The sequence below is a fragment of the Diceros bicornis genome, chromosome 3, assembly GCF_020826845.1.
Source record: "Diceros bicornis minor isolate mBicDic1 chromosome 3, mDicBic1.mat.cur, whole genome shotgun sequence".
Lineage (NCBI taxonomy): Eukaryota > Metazoa > Chordata > Mammalia > Perissodactyla > Rhinocerotidae > Diceros > Diceros bicornis.
Window position 1 is genome coordinate 14639734 of NC_080742.1, and position 17188 is coordinate 14656921.

The window sequence follows — 17188 nt, forward strand, 5'->3', positions numbered from 1 at the left end:
ATTTTTGTGCTTATTTGAATACCACAGTAGAGCTGGGGACAATATTAAAAACAAATGACCAACCTTAGAAAACTTCTAGCTCTGGCATTTAGTAAAATCAATTTTTTCAGTTGGGTCTTAATTATGGATTCATCCAATTTGAATGTTTTACATATTTATTATACCAAACACTAGAAATGCCTACAAATTCTGACAGTCAGCTTCTTAAATAACACCTTTCTCCCTTCCTAGGAACTTGTTGAGATGGTAAAAGCCAAGAAAGCTGCTCAAGAGCAAGTGCTGAATGCAAGTAGAGCCAAGAAGTGACCTACGACAATCTTTGTTGTGTGTGCATTTTTATAATAAAACTGAAAATACTGTACAAATTTTCATTCTTAAAAATTATACTTATGGTGATAATCTGTGTGTTGTTCCAACGTAACTTCCCTTGAGCAAAAGATCTACTGTTCACTGTGGTGGTCGTGTCATCCTTTGCAAGTCTGATGCTGTATTTCATTCAAATTTCCAAGTATATAAGTTCATTTTTATTTTTTTCTTTAGGGATGGATAGCTTAAAACCTGCAGCTCTGTGTTAGTTTTATAAATATATATATTCAAAATATTTAGATTAGGAGCATTTTAATCGCGAAGCCAGCACATGTTACTGCGAATCTGGCTAAACTCAGGCAGTCGCTCAATAGGACCTAAGGATTAAAAGAAAAGAGAGTTAGTTAAAACTGAATAAAAGAAAAGTACTTAGCCACCTTTCTGCATAGGAGAAAAGGAGCCAGACTTACCAACGGCAGCAATAGCTGGACTCTTATCATATATATATTTGGTACACACTTCTCGAATTGTCTCAGCATTTACAGCCTGAAAAAAAGACGATACTAGCATTCAGAGTTTTTTGTAATAAACACAGATTCTATGCCTGGAACTTTTTGGAGTAAAACAGGATTTATGGCACATATTTTCAGCTTTTGTAACGCAAGACTGAATGGTATCTAAGGACTACATACATCAATTCTTGCTTCAAGCTCAGGGATGGGAATTCTTCTATTATAGCATAACATTTGCCTACCAATATCTTCACAAATCGGAGTGGAACCTGTTTAAAGAGAAGGAAAAACTAAGTATTGGAATATAGATCAACCATATGAAAATAGAACTTATATCTTTATTCTTACCATCGAGTTGCAATAACATGTTGGTTTTCAGAAGATTTTTGGCTCGTGCAACTTCACTTTCAGTGACACTTGTACAGAGTCGCATCCTAAAAACCATTTGGAAAAATCAAAATGTCAAGTAGTATGAATTTTGTGTTTTGTGAGTTAATGAGCTAAAGAAAGATATGATGCTATATAGTCTACGTATTACACCACAATGTACAAGTGATTATGATTTTAACTTAGTAAAAATTTGAAATTACTAATGATCTCAATAGCTAAGCAAAAGCTAAACTATTACTGATTTTTTTATGGTATTGTTAATTTCTCAAAAATGGTATGATTAGCAGATAGAGGTTCAATACAATACAAAAATTGGCAGACCATGTCTTGAGAAATGCTATAATCATTTTGAGACTTCATGAATCCCCATCTGTTAGGATCTGATATGCTAGGGGATAGGTCACTGGGTCATTGGTTTCTCAAAGGAATCCAGCTGAGCCTAACTTAAACCTAATAATTAAATTAATTACACCCCAGTTGACTAGATTTAGAGAGATGTAGCCATTTAAGAATGATGGAGGAAAGGAACCAGAGCTAAATAAAAGTTTTCCAAGAAGCCTTGGGCCTTTCTGCCTCTGTCTCAAGGTACTAGTTGTGACTAAAACCCTACATTTTTCTTTTAGCAATGGCAACTTCAGATTCATTTTCATAACACTGCCTTTCCAAGCCAGATAACTTTTAGATCTATTTTCCAAACTTCTAGTTGGTGTTTAAACATTTAAAATTTTTAGAATCTTCTTTCTGAAGTAATCTGCTTCTTAAAGATTAAGAATTTTCTGTGGTATAAATCAACTTTACATGAGACTTAGAAGAAACATCTGAGATCTTTAAAAACATGGCAACCACTGCTACTGCCTAGGCTTGTTCTCTTGAACATCCCCATCAAGAATAATCACCATCAAGGGTATAAAGAGGACACTAGTCTAAAACGTGAATTCTAGGCACGTGAATTCTAGGCAAGATTTAAATTATCTTCTCACCATTCTTTTTGAACAACATGTAGCATGTCTGCAACAGTGGCTGGTTCACAAACCATGTAGAGTCCCCATAATCCTGTATCTGTGTACGAAGTGTTGAAAGACTGGAAGCTATGGCAGAGATTGCCATGGCAGCTGAGCTGGGCCAGCTTGCTAGATAAATTCTGTAAGGAAAAAAAGTTGTCCAAGAGAACTGTACACACACATGTCCAAATTACTACAAAGAAAAATGAGATAAGTGGCAGTGAATGCCCTATGAGGCTGAGTTTCTCAGTCTTAGCCAGCAACATCTCAGTAATAAAGTGACTTATACTTACTTCACCAGCCCAATGCATCTCCAGAGAAATCATAATGTAAAAGCAATGAAACCTTCAATTAACATAGTAGCTGCACCCACTTCTAAAATAATACACTGCTGTTATTAATCCAATTAGTTAGGGCTCTTGGTTAGTACACTTAAAGATTTGAAATTATATTGCATGTGAAGCCTAAGATATTTATATGAAATGTATTTTGTTGAAATCTTTGAGTACAAATATATACACTTTGTATTTTGAAGTAATCTCAGACTTACAAAATAGTACAAAGAATTCCCTTTATCCAAATTCCGTTTCTTTACCATGTTTGCTTTATCATTCTCTTTAATATATTGTTTCAACTGTTTGAGAATACATTGCAGATATGCTTTCTACCCCTAAATACTGTTTAGTGTGCACTTCTGAAAAACAATGCAATTAACCTAAGTACAATTATTAGAATTAGGATATTAACATTGATATAGTACTATTAATGAATTATTCTATCCTTATTTAAATTTTGCCAGTTATCCCACTAATAATCTTTATGGCAAAAGAAAAATTATTTTCTTCTGGTCCAGGATGCAATCCCGGATCAGTTTTTTTTTTTTATTTTTATTTATTTATTTTTTCCCCCAGAGCCCCAGTAGATAGCTGTATGTCATAGATGCAAATCCTTCTAGTTGCTGTACGTGGGACGCTGCCTCAGCATGGCCTGAGAGGTGGTGCCTCGGTGCGCGCCCGGGATCCAAACCCGGGCCGCCAGCAGCGGAGCACGCGCACTTCACCGCTAAGCCACAGGGCCAGCCCATCCGGATCAGTTTATATTTTAAAATTCATTACAGAGTTCCGTTTTGTCATTTATTATGGAAAATTACTTTTAGAATCACTTACCATTCCTCCTCCAAAAGAGCGATCCCAGTTGCCAATTAGTGTGTTTGCAACCATGAGACAGATTGTATCTGGATGTGCCCAACCAACAGCTTCGACAGCTACTGCAAGGTGTGCTAGAGGCATCTTGTCATCCCTCACTCGAATCTAGTTAAGATAAAGAAAACAAAACTCCAGTTAAGATTACCACTATAAAACATGCTTAACAAGAAAAAAACAAGTTCACCGGTCCCATTAACTGCAAAGTTAAAATGCTCACCATGACTCTATTTTGTTTTAACTGTCAGGCCTCATAACATTGCAGTCTAATCTAGAAGAATTTCATGAGTAGGGAAAGAAGACTTTCACCAAAAGATCTCCAATTGAAAGACTACAGACATAGCCACCAGATGGATACCTGGTCACAAAAGATCGCATTATTTCACTGGTAGAAATCAATCTGTCTGTCGATTTGAATTTTTCTAACTTTAAGCTAATATTGACCTAACAGGCTTGTTTTTGTACTGCCAAAGGCACAGTTCTGTGTAACTGCCAACATCAGACCTCTTTCCAATACTACTTTGAGCATCATCCCTAATGTGGCAAACTAAGCCTCTATGAGGCTTAAAGCTATAGCTGACAAGCAGCAGATTCTCTGCAAGTCTGGCTCTAACAGCTACCCCTAGAAATGTACTGTGGGCAGAACTTATCCAAGAGTAAACTGGATATGAAAGTCAAAATTTGGGGTGTTTTTAAAATAAAAGGTTACTTGGGCTGGCCCCGTGGCTTAGCGGTTAAGCGTGCGCGCTCTGCTGCTGGCAGCCCGGGTTCGGATTCCGGGCGCACACCAACGCACCGCTTCTCCGGCCATGCTGAGGCCGTGTCCCACATACAGCAACTAGAAGGATGTGCAGCTATGACGTACAACTATCTACTGGGGCTTTGGGGGGAAAAAAATAAATAAAAGGTTACTTTTATACAATATATAAATGGGCACAGTGCCAAAGAAAAGGCACAAAAAAAGACCAAATTATAACACTGCCCTTAAAACCTTTCTTCCTGGGCCGGCCCCGTGGCTTAGCGGTTAAGTGCGTGCGCTCCACTACTGGCGGCCCGGGTTCGGATCCTGGGCGCGCACCAACGCACCGCTTCTCCGGCCATGCTGAGGCCACGTCCCACATACAGCAACTAGAAGGATGTGCAGCTATGACATACAACTATCTACTGGGGCTTTGGGGAAACAAAAAAAACGATTGGCAAAAACAAAAAAGGAGGAGGATTGGCAATAGATGTTAGCTCAGAGCCGGTCTTCCTCAGCAAAAAGAGGAGGATTAGCATGGATGTTAGCTCAGGACTGATCTTCCTCACAAAAAAAATTTAAAAACCTTGCTTCCTTAGGAAAGAAAACCAGGTGGTTAAATACTATGGAATAGGAAGAAACATAGGCAAATGAGTCCATCCTCTTCACTTTTTCTGTTTCAGTTTAAGCCTTTGGTTTCTTCCATTTTATTCCTGTTAGAAACACGCACATTTTGTACACTCATTTGTAAATACAACACAAGAAACCCAAAGGGCTAAATACTAGCTTAGGAGGCTTGGCCTACCTCACTTCCCGTGAATTTGCAGGGAGGCAGAGCTGGTACTTCTCCTTTGTGTCTGGACAAAGAGTCACCAAAATGAAACTTGGCTAACTCAAGCAGTTCATCATGGGAAACTCCTAAATTGAAGGAAAATATTTCACATATGTGGTAGCAGAACAATCTAAAGCAGACAACTAACTGCCAATATTTTGATTTACAATGAGTTCAAGATGGTATAATGTGACAGAAGTGATACATGAACTACCTGTACTCTCTAACAGCCATGTAACAGTAAGCTCACAGCACACTGTTTTCCTTGGTGCTATAAGGCTAGAGTTGCACAACTTTCTCATTCTGTACAGCAACTGACAGTATTCATCAACATACCAATGGATTCACAGCTAAGGATAATAAGACAGCTTGAAAATACCACTTTCCATACAAAATCATGTTATATTAAATTATTAAAAGTCCTAGAATGCAAACTAGCAAAAATATCACTTTACAACAAATTTTTAAAGTAGAAAAGAATACAAATATGAGCTCTATTCATTTAAAGAAAGCTGGATACACAGATATGCTTCATTCTCTGAGCTCTGCTATCAGAATTGAGGTATAAAATAATTTCATCTAAGTTTCTGAATAAATCCATAGTTATCCAAACACTCACTACTTGCCATCCAAAAATTAAGAATTACTTAGATTCTATATCCCTTACTGTCCAAACTCGGGACCCAAACAGATTCTGTCAGTGAAGGATTCTTAAACACAGATATAAACTCAAAAACAAATTTAGGCATGTACAAGTGCTTTAAAAAATAGTGCCACGAGATTTCTTTAAAGGAGATATCCATTAGAATATAAAAGCACAACTTACAGCCATATTTTCCAAACAAATCTGTGACATAAGACAGTGTATGACTGTACATTGTTTTCAGCATCACTATGTAGGAGAGCCACCCTGAATATCAATCCAGAGGGTGATGAAACAATAGGAAGACCCTGATGGCACAAGGATGACAAGCAGAGAGGAAAAACCAGGAACATGCACAGTTCTCAGCACCTGATGACAGCTGCCTCCACTGTTTCATTACCTGCACCTCAGCCCTCTGGCTGGATGTTCCAAATATTCAGCTCCTGCTCTAACACAACCTCTACTTCTCCCAATCCAGAAGGCAGGGGAGCCAACAATTTCTTTTAAAAGAAACTAGGTCTGGCCTATTTCAATGAATTTAAGATGCCATTGTTTATAGGCACATCATCATTAATGTACCAATAAGACAAAAAGCTAATTAATCTAGGACAGGTCATTAACTGTAAGAAATCCCAACTTCAGCAATGTCGAAAGGAACCCACGAACTACAATAAAACCCATTGTGTCCATTTGCCACCAACAATGGCAGAGACACCCCAGATAGCTTGACTATGGAGGCCCCATCTAACCAACAGTCTTCCTGTTTCCAAGGCAGTTTCAAATGTTGAAACCCCAGTCAGCACCAGCCATTTCAGAAACAATGTTACTCACTCAAGAAAATTTCAGAGTGCACTGCCTGCCATATAAAGGCAACATGATTTAGCTGAAAGCCACAATGAATAACATGCTCGAGATATTTAACCCTTATTTTCATCTTCTTCATTTTTCCCAATTAATTAGCTCAGAAGTCTACCGAGGGCAACTAGAATTTTAATTTATTGTCATTTCTAAAGAGAAAAAAATTTACACAAAAGAACACTCCATCCATCTTCGCTTTGCCCTAAAAAAAAAAAGAAAATACGGGAAACCAATAAAATGTACTGTTTGTTTAAATTCAGACTGGCAGGAAATCTAGCACAATTTAATGTGAATTTTCATTCATTCACTGGCTTCAAACATGTTCCCAAGGAACCCTTGTCCTGATGCCACTTGCATGTTCCGATTCCCATTAAACAGTCTCATGGCTCCCTACGTACTTCCCCTTCTCAGTAATTAGCAGATCTACTGAATGAACACACAACAGAATGAATGAACAACATAACATACTCATTCCATGCCTGACCAAGGATGAAACTGGTTCTCAAGGAATAACATGAAATCTAAAGAGATTCCCAAACTATAGAACACTATCTTCCAAGTGTCATTGTCTCCCAGTTCACTCATTTGCCCTTTTCTTGCAAGTAAATTCCATTATATATGTACACTTATATATTGGAGGGTCCATAAGTTTTTCTATGAAAAAACTCTACTAAAGAGAAGATGGAGGGAAAGTCTGGTTCCAGTGCTCCACATTCCCCTTACAGAGCATATTAAAAATTTGCTCTATAAATAAAAACTCTTAAGACATCTCCCAATAGGATCAAAGTGATAAGCGCATCACTCTAATGACTGTGTTTAAAAGAGTTATAGAAATTTAAATCAACTAACCTCCAGCAGCAGCAAGTACTATTCTTGGCCCCTTATAATGTGTGGTTATGTAATCCACTAAATCTTTACGATTTATAGATCTGTAAATGGAGTAAGAAATATTAAAAGGAAATTAAAAAGCATAGATATTCACATAATATACCTGAAATTAAATTGGACCTTAAAGGTACTCTAAGTTGAATGCAGTCAGAAATAGGGTATAGGTAACAAGTATCAAAGAATTTCAACTTTGTTACAGTAAGAAAAAAGATTTGATACCATCACTTGTTTATTCCCTAAGTAGCTGGGAGCCTAGACACCTGGGAGTCAGGTGGGGCTAAAGTGTAGGTAGTTTCATTCAGATTATCAGCAGGGAAAAATTACTTTTTGAATGTTCGTGAATGTTAATTTTCACAACTCACAAATTTTCTAAAAAAAAAAAAAAATTCCGAGAATTATACCTACTTGATATTTTCAGTTGGTCCCAAAATTGTCCGTCCAAGTGCAGTATTTTGATAAGCTGTAGCATGAAGATAATCAAAAACAACTTCTTGTAAATTGGTTTCAACTTCCTGCATCTCTCTAAGGATTACTCCACGTTCACGTTCAATCTCTGCTTCTCCCAGTGTGCTGTTCTGTATTATATCAGCAAGAATTTCTACAGCTAATTGAAAATAAAACATAAGAAGAAACACTAAGAATCTTAATTTTCGCTATTAAAATCTATTAAACTAGCATCAGAAACTATGATACCATCACTCAATATTGACTAAATGATTCAACTGGGAAGAAACAAATTTTTCTAAACATTCAACAAACCTAAGAGACAATATTAAAATTAAAAATGTAAAATATAAACCCTTGTGGTTAAAAGAGCTTGGAGATAATTCCTAAATTTGCCAGATGTCCCCACAACACTTGCAATGACTCTACTTACAACCATTTCAAAAATGTCATGGAAATCTGCACAAGTATATATTGTTCTGTATGAAAATTACAGAGTAGAAAATTATCTGTATTAGTCAGAATATCTAGGTATGTACAGAGAGTCCACATCACCCAAGTATTTACTACCCAAGTTCCCACAGCAATGAGGCTGCTACATGAAGAAGCCAAGAATCATCATCATCTAAAATATGCCCCCAATGAACCACTTATAGAATTAGTGTCCTCTCAAATATCTTTCTCCTTTTAATCCCAGTGTCTAATTCTCACCTGTCTGGTCAACGTTGGCTAGACTCTTACCATTAGCAAAGTCACTGAAGTTCATTTTAAAGGGCCTTGTCTCAGAACCAATTATGTTCAAATACCAAGGACCTCCTGTAATTAACTACCTCTGTAGCCTGGCCAACACAACAGAACAGACTGCCAGAATAAGCTGGGGCTGAGATCATAACAAAAGGGAAAACATTATCTATAAAGCCAAATAAAAACCATCTGTCCAGACAAGAGAACCAGAGACCAAGATGGTCTCTGAGGAAGAGCCCCAAGACAGGGGGGAGGACAAGAAATCTTGTGTGAAGACCCTCCTTTATATGGGAATAGTCTAGACTGATACTTCCCAAAGTGGGGGGGGGGGGGTTCATACTTCCTAGTATTTGTTTTAATCAGAATCTTCTTGAAGTCTTTCTAATGTATATTTAATATTGTATATGTTAGTATCCTAGTACATGTATTTAATTTATAAATATGCCTATATTGAGGATATACAATCAATTCTCTCACCAACAGGGATGGATGATCACAAAAGTTTGGAGACCACTAGTCTAAACATCTAATTATTACCTGATTCACCACGCTTCACCTGACTGAGGGGATAAAACCTCAAGCAACCCCCCAGAGTGGGATCTACTTAGAAGGCACTTCCACCTTGGATTCCTCCGGGAGCCCCTCTGCATTTCCATTTTCTACTCCCACTGGCAGGGGCTCTGTCCTTCCCAGCCAGAAGCCAGGAAGGAAAAAAAAAGGTCTCGTACCTTCTCTCTTCCTTTCCCTAGTCCTCCTTTTTGCTCTCCCTGCTCTCCTCTGTGTAAATAAAGGAGAGGGACAGGCCAGCACACACAACCCTTTAAAGGAGCCTGGCCTGGACCGGCCCTTTGTTCTCAGTACCCAACTGGTCCTGGGGCACAAACTGTTTCTAAGGAAATCATTAAAAACCTTACCAATGTTTTTTGCAATTCAAACCAACACACTCTCCACTGTTGTCATTTTTATTGGTTTTATGCAAAAGTTAGGCTAACATATTGTGAAATGTTTATTTATTTGCAGGTGGTAGGTGTTTTGTTTTGTTGTTTTCACAAAGCAACCTGGCATAGTGAATCTGAGTGAGACGACATGCATTGGAGTCCACAGTAAACCACTAAGCTATGCGATACTGGGCAAGTCCGAGTCTGGGCCTCAATTAGCACAACTGCAAAGTGGAGACACCTACTTGATTACGATGCAGATCAAATGAGATAATATATATACAAAATATATATAAAAGTACTTGTGTAAAGTATCATTCAAACATTATTAATGAAAGCCTATTAGGAATCCAAAATTTCAAAGTAATGACATTAACTACAACTATACAAGGATCTTAAAGATTAATAATTTCACCAGTTAACACTAAAACTGCTAAATTTTATTCTTTTTGCTGAGGAAGATTCGCCCTGAGCTAACATCTGTGCCAATCTTCCTCTATTTTGTATGTGAGCCGCCGCCACAGTAGGGCCGCCAACCGACTAGGGGTGTAGGTCCACACCCAGGAACCGAGAACCTGGGCCACTGAAGCGGAGTGTGCCAAACTTAACCACCAGGCAATGGGGCCGGGCCCAAAAACTGCTGAATTTTGTTGTTAATTCTTCCAGTAGAAAAATGTTTTGTGTAATAACTTTTCTTTAAGAAATTCAAAACACTCTACAAACATGGTAACTATAACAAACTGCTATGCTGTCATAATAATTTTATTTCTACAAAATAAAAATAAAATATATTTTCTTTTATTGCTACAAAAACAATCAATAATCTTATAAATGAACATTTGCTTATTTTGCTCAGGGCCAAGAGTTTTTATATCAACCAAGGAATAAAAAAAAATTGCTCCTACCCAGAGCAATTAGGCAAGAAAAAGAAATAAAAGGCATCCAAATTGGAAAGGAAGAAGTAAAACTGTCACTCTACAGATAACATATTATATATTGAAAACCATAAAGACTTCACCAAAAAACTGTTAGAATAAACGAATTCAGTGAAGTTGCAGGATACAAAATCAGTTGCATTTCTATACACTAATAACGAACAATCAGAAAGAGAAATTTTTTAAAAATCCCATTTACAACTGCATCAAAAAGAATAAAATATCTAGAAATCAATTTAACCAGGGAGGTGAAAGACCTGTATACTGAAAACTACAAGACATTAATGAGGGGCCGGTCCTGTGGCGTAGCAGTTAAGTGCACACGCTCTGCTGCTGGCAGCCCAGGTTCAGATCCCGGGCGTGCACCAACATACCGCTTGTCAGGCCATGCTGTGGCAGCATCCCAGATAAAGTAGAGGAAGATAGGCACAGATGTTAGCCCAGGGCCTGTCTTCCTCAGCAAAAAAAAGAGGAGGATTGGCATGGATGTTAGCTCAGGGCTGATCTTTCTCACCAAAAAAAAAAAAAAAAAAAAGACATTAATGAAAGAAACTGAAGAAGACACAAATAAATGGAAAGATAGTCCATGCTCACGGACTGGAAGAATCAATATTGTTAAAATGTCCATACTACCCAAAGCAATCTACAGATTCAGTGCAATCCCTATCAAAATTCTAATGGCATTTTTCACAGAAATAGAGGAAAGAATCCTAAAATTTGAATGGAACCACAAAAGACCCCAAAGAGCCAAAGCAACCTTGAGAAAGGAGAACAAAGCTGGAGGCATCACACTCCAACTTCAAACCATATTACAAAGCTAGAGTAATTAAAACAGTATAGTGTTGGCATAAAAACAGACACATAGGTCAATGGAACAAAACAGAGAGCCCAGAAATAAACTCATGCATATCTGATAAATTAATCTACAACAAAGAAGCCAAGAGTATACAATGAGGAAAGGATAGTCTCTTCAATAAATGGTGTTGGGAAAACTGGACAGCCACATGTAAAATGAAACTGGAACCCTATCTTATACCATACACAAAAATTAACTCAAAATGGATTAAAGACTTGAACATAAGACCAGAAATCATAAAACTCCTAGAAGAAAACACAGGTGGTAAGCTCCTTAATACAGGTCTTAGTGGCGATTTTTTGAATCTGACACTAAAAGCAAAATCAAAAATAAACAAGTGAGACTACATCAAACTAAAAGGCTTCTGCACAGCAAAGGAAACCATCAACAAAATGAAAAGGCAATACAGAACGAGAGAAAATGTTTGCAAATCATATATCTGATAAGGATCTATTATCCAAAATATATAAAGAATCCATACAACTCAATAGCAAGAAAACAATCCAATTAAAAAATGGGCAGAGGATCTAAATACATATTTTTCCAAAGAAGATATACAGATGGCCAAAAGGTACATGAAAAGATGCTCAATATCACTAATCGTCAGGAAAAGGCAAATCAAAACCACAATGAGATACTACTTCATACCTGTTAGAAAGATTATTGTAAAAAAGACAAGAGGGGCCGGCCCAGTGGCGTAGTGGTTAAGTACTTGTGCTCCAGGGCAGCCCGGGGTTCACAGGTTCAGATCCCGGACGCACAATGACGCACCACTTGTCAAGCCATGCTGTGGCGGCGTCCCATATAAAGTAGAGGAAGATAGGCACAGATGTGAGCTCAGTGCCAATCTTCCTCAGCAAAAAGAGGAGGATTGGCATCGGATGTTAGCTCAGGGCTAATCTTCCTCACAAAAAAAAAACAAAAACAAGAGACATCAAGTACTGGCAAGGATGTGGAGAAAAGGGAACACTTGTGCACTGTTGTTGGGAATGCAAATTGGAGCAGCCACTATGAAAAACAGTATGGAGGTTCCCCCAAAAAGTAAAAATAGAACTACCATATGATCCAGCAATTACACTTCTGGGTGTTTATCCAAAGAAAACAAAAACACTAACTGGAAAAGACAGGTGCATCCCCATGTTTATTGCAGCATTATTTACAATAGCCAAGATGAGGAAACAACCTAAGTGTCCATCAATGGATGAATGGATAAAGAAATTATGATACATATATACACACACATGCATACATACATATATAAATAAATACACGCACACACACACGCACACAAAGGGAATATTATTCAGCCATAAAAAAGAACGAAATCTTGCCATTTTTGATAACGCAGATGGACCTCAAGGGCATTATGCTAAGTGAAATAAGTCAGACAAATATTGTATGATCTCTCTTATATGTGGAATCCAAAAAAAAAAAAAACCAAGCTCATAGATACAAAGAACAGATGGGGGGAGAAAAATGGGTGAAATGTTTTTGTTTTTTAGTTTAAATAAACAAAAAAAATTAATGGAAAGAAAAGTAAGAAAGAAGTACACTCCAGGATGAGAAACTAGAATGTGCAAACGTAATAAAGAAGCAAGCAAGTCTTGTAAAAAAAAAAAAAACCCCAGCAGTCAGTAGATACAAACTTGTTAAGGTCTGTAGAAATAAAAAATTCAGATAACAGGATAAAATGAGAAAAAAAAAAAGCAGCAGGCAGTTAAATAAGCAAATAAAAACAAAAATGTTTCACTACACGGATATGGCTCAGGAAGTATTTTTGAATCAAGTGTTAGAGCCTGGTTTGCATAAGTCTTGCAGCCTATATGTATCTGATATCATCTGTCATATTCGGAGAAAAAAACAAAAATAGGTGGATAGGTGGCCCCTCACTCAGAGTTTGGTTCATTTTTTCACATTTCTGGGGATTACTCTTTTACAATAGTCATAATAAAAACAATACTAAATTATTTCTGAATTCTTGTGAAGATTACATATCTGCAGTATAAAATACAGCAATACCTCTCGGCAAATCTTTAGAGAATGCTTTGGCATAATACACAGTCTGCTCTCTGGAGGTATAGGCATTGAGATGAGCGCCCATGTTTTCAATCTCAAGTTCCAGATCTAATTGGGATCTCTTTTTGGTGCCCTGAAATAAAAGAGGAAAAAACAATTATGATACCTTCCTTTATCCCTCATCTGTTCTAAACACTTCAGACAATGAATATGAAGACATAAGCCTATGTCACTTTCATGCAAGGACCAAATTTGATTTCTCAAGTGTATCAGGCTTCAGAAATAGTGGTATACTTTCAGATGACCCTTCCATCCCAAAAGAAAATCCTCGTTTCAACCCTACAGAGCAATTATCAGTAATTATTTCACATAATTATCCAGGAAAAAGGAAAGATTAAAATAAAAAATAAAGCATGCTATACTATTGAAGTAATTTTCCTTACCTTAGAATGAGATTTTGTGCTTACCACCTCTTAAAGAAAATGCATTTTTATAAAATGAGCCTTACAACTTGCCTTGAAAGCCATATGCTCCAGAAAGTGAGCTGTTCCATTATTCTTCTCATTTTCGTATCGACTTCCAGCATCAATCCAGAGCCCAACCTTAATGTGATCAGGGAACAATTAGGTAAAACACCATTTTCTTTCTCTGGGGGGATGGGAGTGGAAGGAAGGAGCAGTCTCCTTCCTTTTTCTGACAAATGCTTTCCAGTCTTAACATTCAAGTTTTCTTGACTTGCATGGATTGACAGTACATACCTATGAACTATGAGATGGTGCTACAAATATCTACTTGCCAGCTTCAGTGAGGACCCAAATTCTTAGCCCAACTTGTTACTACAGGCAGTTAACAACTATAGTATAAAGAACATCAGAGATTGTCAGAAAATCTTGGTTCAAATCCTGGCTCTGTCATGTATTAGCCGCATGACCTTGGACAAAACCGTTTAATTTCTCTGAATTTGGTCCTCAACTATAAACGGGTGTGATGATGCCTACTACAAATAACCGTTCTAAAGATCAAATAAGGGCCACCCTGGTGGTATAGTGGTTAAGTTGGCGTGCTCCAAATCAGCGGCCCAGGGTTTGCAGGTTTGGATCCCGGGCACAGACCTACACCCACCACTTATCAAGCCATGCTGTGGCAGGAGTCCCACATATAAAATAGAGGAAGATGGGCACAGATGTTAGCTCAGGGCCAATCTTCATCAGCAAAAAGGGGAGGATTAGCAACAGATGTTAGCTCAGGGCTAATCTTCCTCACCCCCCCCCCCAAAAAAAAAGGATCAAATAAGACAATATATGTACGAACATCTGGCACAGAGTAGCCCAGCAAATATACCTCTTTCATTATTATCGATAAATACTATTAACAATAAGTAATACAATAATAGGCTACAAGAACCAGATGTAGATGCTTAAACAGGGTACACATGCAGCCGGCATGGAAGTATCACTGGAAGAAAGATTCACAAGTGAGAGTCAGCTGTCAAGGCAAAGTAACTGCCACTATTTTTCAACCACCAGCCAACTACAAAGCTAAAATTAACAGCAACAATTTGCTCTCTCCAAATGAGGCATCAAACAGTGGCGGCCTGAATCACTTACTGTGCAGGTTGAGAGCCCAGAGTCTTCAGAGGCCACTCTGAGTCCATTCTCCAAACAGGTTACTCGTGTTTCAGGAACATTCAGAACAACTTGTGCAGCAGCCTGGGTACTTCTCAATCTGTTCCCTCCAAAATATAATGACTGGTTGGGAGTGGAAGAGTGGGAGGAAGGAAGCAAAACACATCACTATTCTGACAGTAAGTGTTGATTAGAAAACCGAATCTATCCCAAAGAGACTTTCTCTAAAGTACTCTTTCCTCCTCAACTTTTGTTCCACTGAGATCCACCCCTTAGCCTGGTGGAGGAACCTTCCTTAACCAGCCACTCTCCTAAAGCCAGCAACATGCCTACAACGTGACCTTCCCTTGGGGAAAACGAGCAGTTATTATCATTATCCAGGGAGAAATGCTTTAATTTCAATACCTCTCCTAGAAACCTTTAATATTCATTATAGACAGAACAAGCAGGGGGAGAAAGACCAAGAAAGGGAGAAAAAAATACAAAAATACCTGTACACAACATAGAAATGAGATTTAGGTTTTCCAAGAAAAACAAAAAGTTTTGAAAAAGAGAAGGTAGGAAGAAGGGCAGATGCTCAAGATCCACTCTGGCTGGGTGACTTGTTGACTACGCCCTATTCGCCCGTCCGCGGTCCTTCTCCTTTATACGTGAGTCTCACGTGCCCTGGAGAGAGCTGGAGCCTCTCATGAGAAAAAGACACATACAGACAGAATTTCCCTCCACCTTCCCGAGGTCCGCGGAAGCCCAGCTGAGGACGAAGCAGCTCCGTCTCAGGCAAAAACAGAACCATCTCACTCGGTCATTTCCCCCACTTCGCAACCACTGTGTTTTTAGTGATCAACACGCGCTCTTGATAACGACCCCTCGGTAACGGGGAGAGAGGGGTCGGTAACCAGGGTCACCCCACACGTCACTGGGGGGGGGTCACACGCAGCGGGTAACCAAAGCCAGCCCGGCCCCGGCGGGAGTCGAGCGTCGGGGGGGTGTGGCGCCGGCGGCCGGGCCCGGCGGCCGTCACTCAGAGCGGCCGCGCGGGGTGAGCGGCAGAGGCCGGGCCCCGCGCGGTCCCCGGTGGCGTCCAGACAAGTGGGAGGAAGCTCACCCGCCTGGCAGCGCCTCCGACCAGGAGCTTCTCGGTGAAACCCCAGAGCCGCCGCCGCACCGCGGGCCAAAACGCCGCCATCTCCGCTCGGGACTGGGTGGAGGATGTGCTTCCGGGGCCGTGACCCGAGGTCCTAGAGGAGAAGGCGGGCCCCACCTAGTGGTCATGATGGGAATGACACTGTTCCAAGCTGTCGTGGAAAGAATGGACCTGGGCATGGCGCTGAGCGGTCTGCCCCGAATGATACGGATTAGGGAGTCTGTAGAAGCCCGTGTACCATGAGTTACTTCGATCGCCGACGGCGTGCAAGACACAAATGTGGAGGAGCTAAAGGAAATCTAGTGCAACATATTATCCCATTGGTGGCTGAAACTGATTGGAAAAAGTGGAATAAGATGCATAAGTCACTGGCCTTGAAGGAAGCATCTAGTGGGAGAGACAGGCGTCGTGAGGGGAGGGAAGGATTTATCAGGGTTGACCCCTATTTACTCTTCAGCCCTTTACAGTCTGGCTCCTTCCATTTCATAGACATTGCTCTTGGTGAGGCCACTAATTGCTGAGAGATGGACACTTTACAGACCTTGTTTTACAGTCCTATTGGCAGAATTTGACATTGTAGATCTGTTTGAAATTTTCTTCTCTTTGCGCTTCCTCCTCAGAGCACCTTCTTCTTCACCTTCTTGGGCAGCTCTTTATTCGCAGATCTCCTAATGAAACTAAAAATACCAAGCACTGTTCTAACTGTGCTATTCTAATGCTCATTTTACAGATGTAGAAACTGAGGTAAAATCACTTGACTGAGGCAAGATGCTAATAACAAGCTGTCTGGCTCCAAAGCCTGTACTCTTTTTGTGTGTGTGTGAGGAAGACCAGCCCTGAGCTAACATCCGATGCCAATCCTCATTTTTTGCTGAGGAAGACGGGCCCTGGGCTAACATCCGTGCCCATCTTCCTCTACTTTATCTGGGATGCCGCCACAGCCTGGCTTGCCAAGCAGTGCATCAGTGCGCGCCCGGGATTGGAACCGGCAAACCCCAGGTCACTGCAGCAGAGCGCGGGCACTTAACCACTTGCCCCATCAGGCCGGCCTCAGCCTGTACTCCTTTTTTTTTTTTTTTTTTAATATTTTGTTTATTGCAATAACATTGGTTTAT

General features: G+C 39.5%; 2 protein-coding genes across 2 annotated transcripts in view; one reads left to right on the forward strand and one right to left on the reverse strand.

Moving 5' to 3' along the window:
• The window catches only part of DNAJC2 (DnaJ heat shock protein family (Hsp40) member C2), a 31401-nt gene extending 30946 nt beyond the window's left edge, over positions 1 to 455 (forward strand). The window contains 1 exon segment of the mRNA XM_058523893.1: positions 232 to 455. Coding sequence (XP_058379876.1) covers positions 232 to 306 — 75 coding nt within the window. The 3' untranslated portion in view covers positions 307 to 455.
• PMPCB (peptidase, mitochondrial processing subunit beta) lies at positions 304 to 16122 on the reverse strand. The gene is made up of 13 exons (XM_058523869.1): positions 16035 to 16122; positions 14912 to 15052; positions 13820 to 13906; positions 13308 to 13437; positions 7777 to 7975; positions 7333 to 7412; positions 4956 to 5068; positions 3376 to 3519; positions 2189 to 2349; positions 1167 to 1252; positions 999 to 1087; positions 777 to 852; positions 304 to 683 (listed from the first exon to the last, which is right to left on the reverse strand). The coding sequence occupies exons 1-13, from the start codon at positions 16113 to 16115 to the stop codon at positions 619 to 621; spliced, it is 1452 nt and encodes a 483-aa protein (XP_058379852.1). The 5' UTR covers positions 16116 to 16122; the 3' UTR covers positions 304 to 618.
• Positions 16123 to 17188: the final 1066 nt, after the last annotated feature.

What these genes read in the sequence shown, in the direction of transcription:
- PMPCB (XM_058523869.1), bottom strand. Translation starts at nt 16,115, where the DNA reads ATGGCGGCGTTTTGGCCCGCGGTGCGGCGGCGGCTCTGGGGTTTCACC. An exon ending in CTGGGCTCTCAACCTGCACA is followed by an intron (nt 13,907 to 14,911) that starts GTAAGTGATTCA and finishes GATCACATTAAG; the next exon opens with GTTGGGCTCTGGATTGATGC. An exon ending in CTCTAAAGATTTGCCGAGAG is followed by an intron (nt 7,976 to 13,307) that starts GTATTGCTGTAT and finishes ATTTTCAATTAG; the next exon opens with CTGTAGAAATTCTTGCTGAT.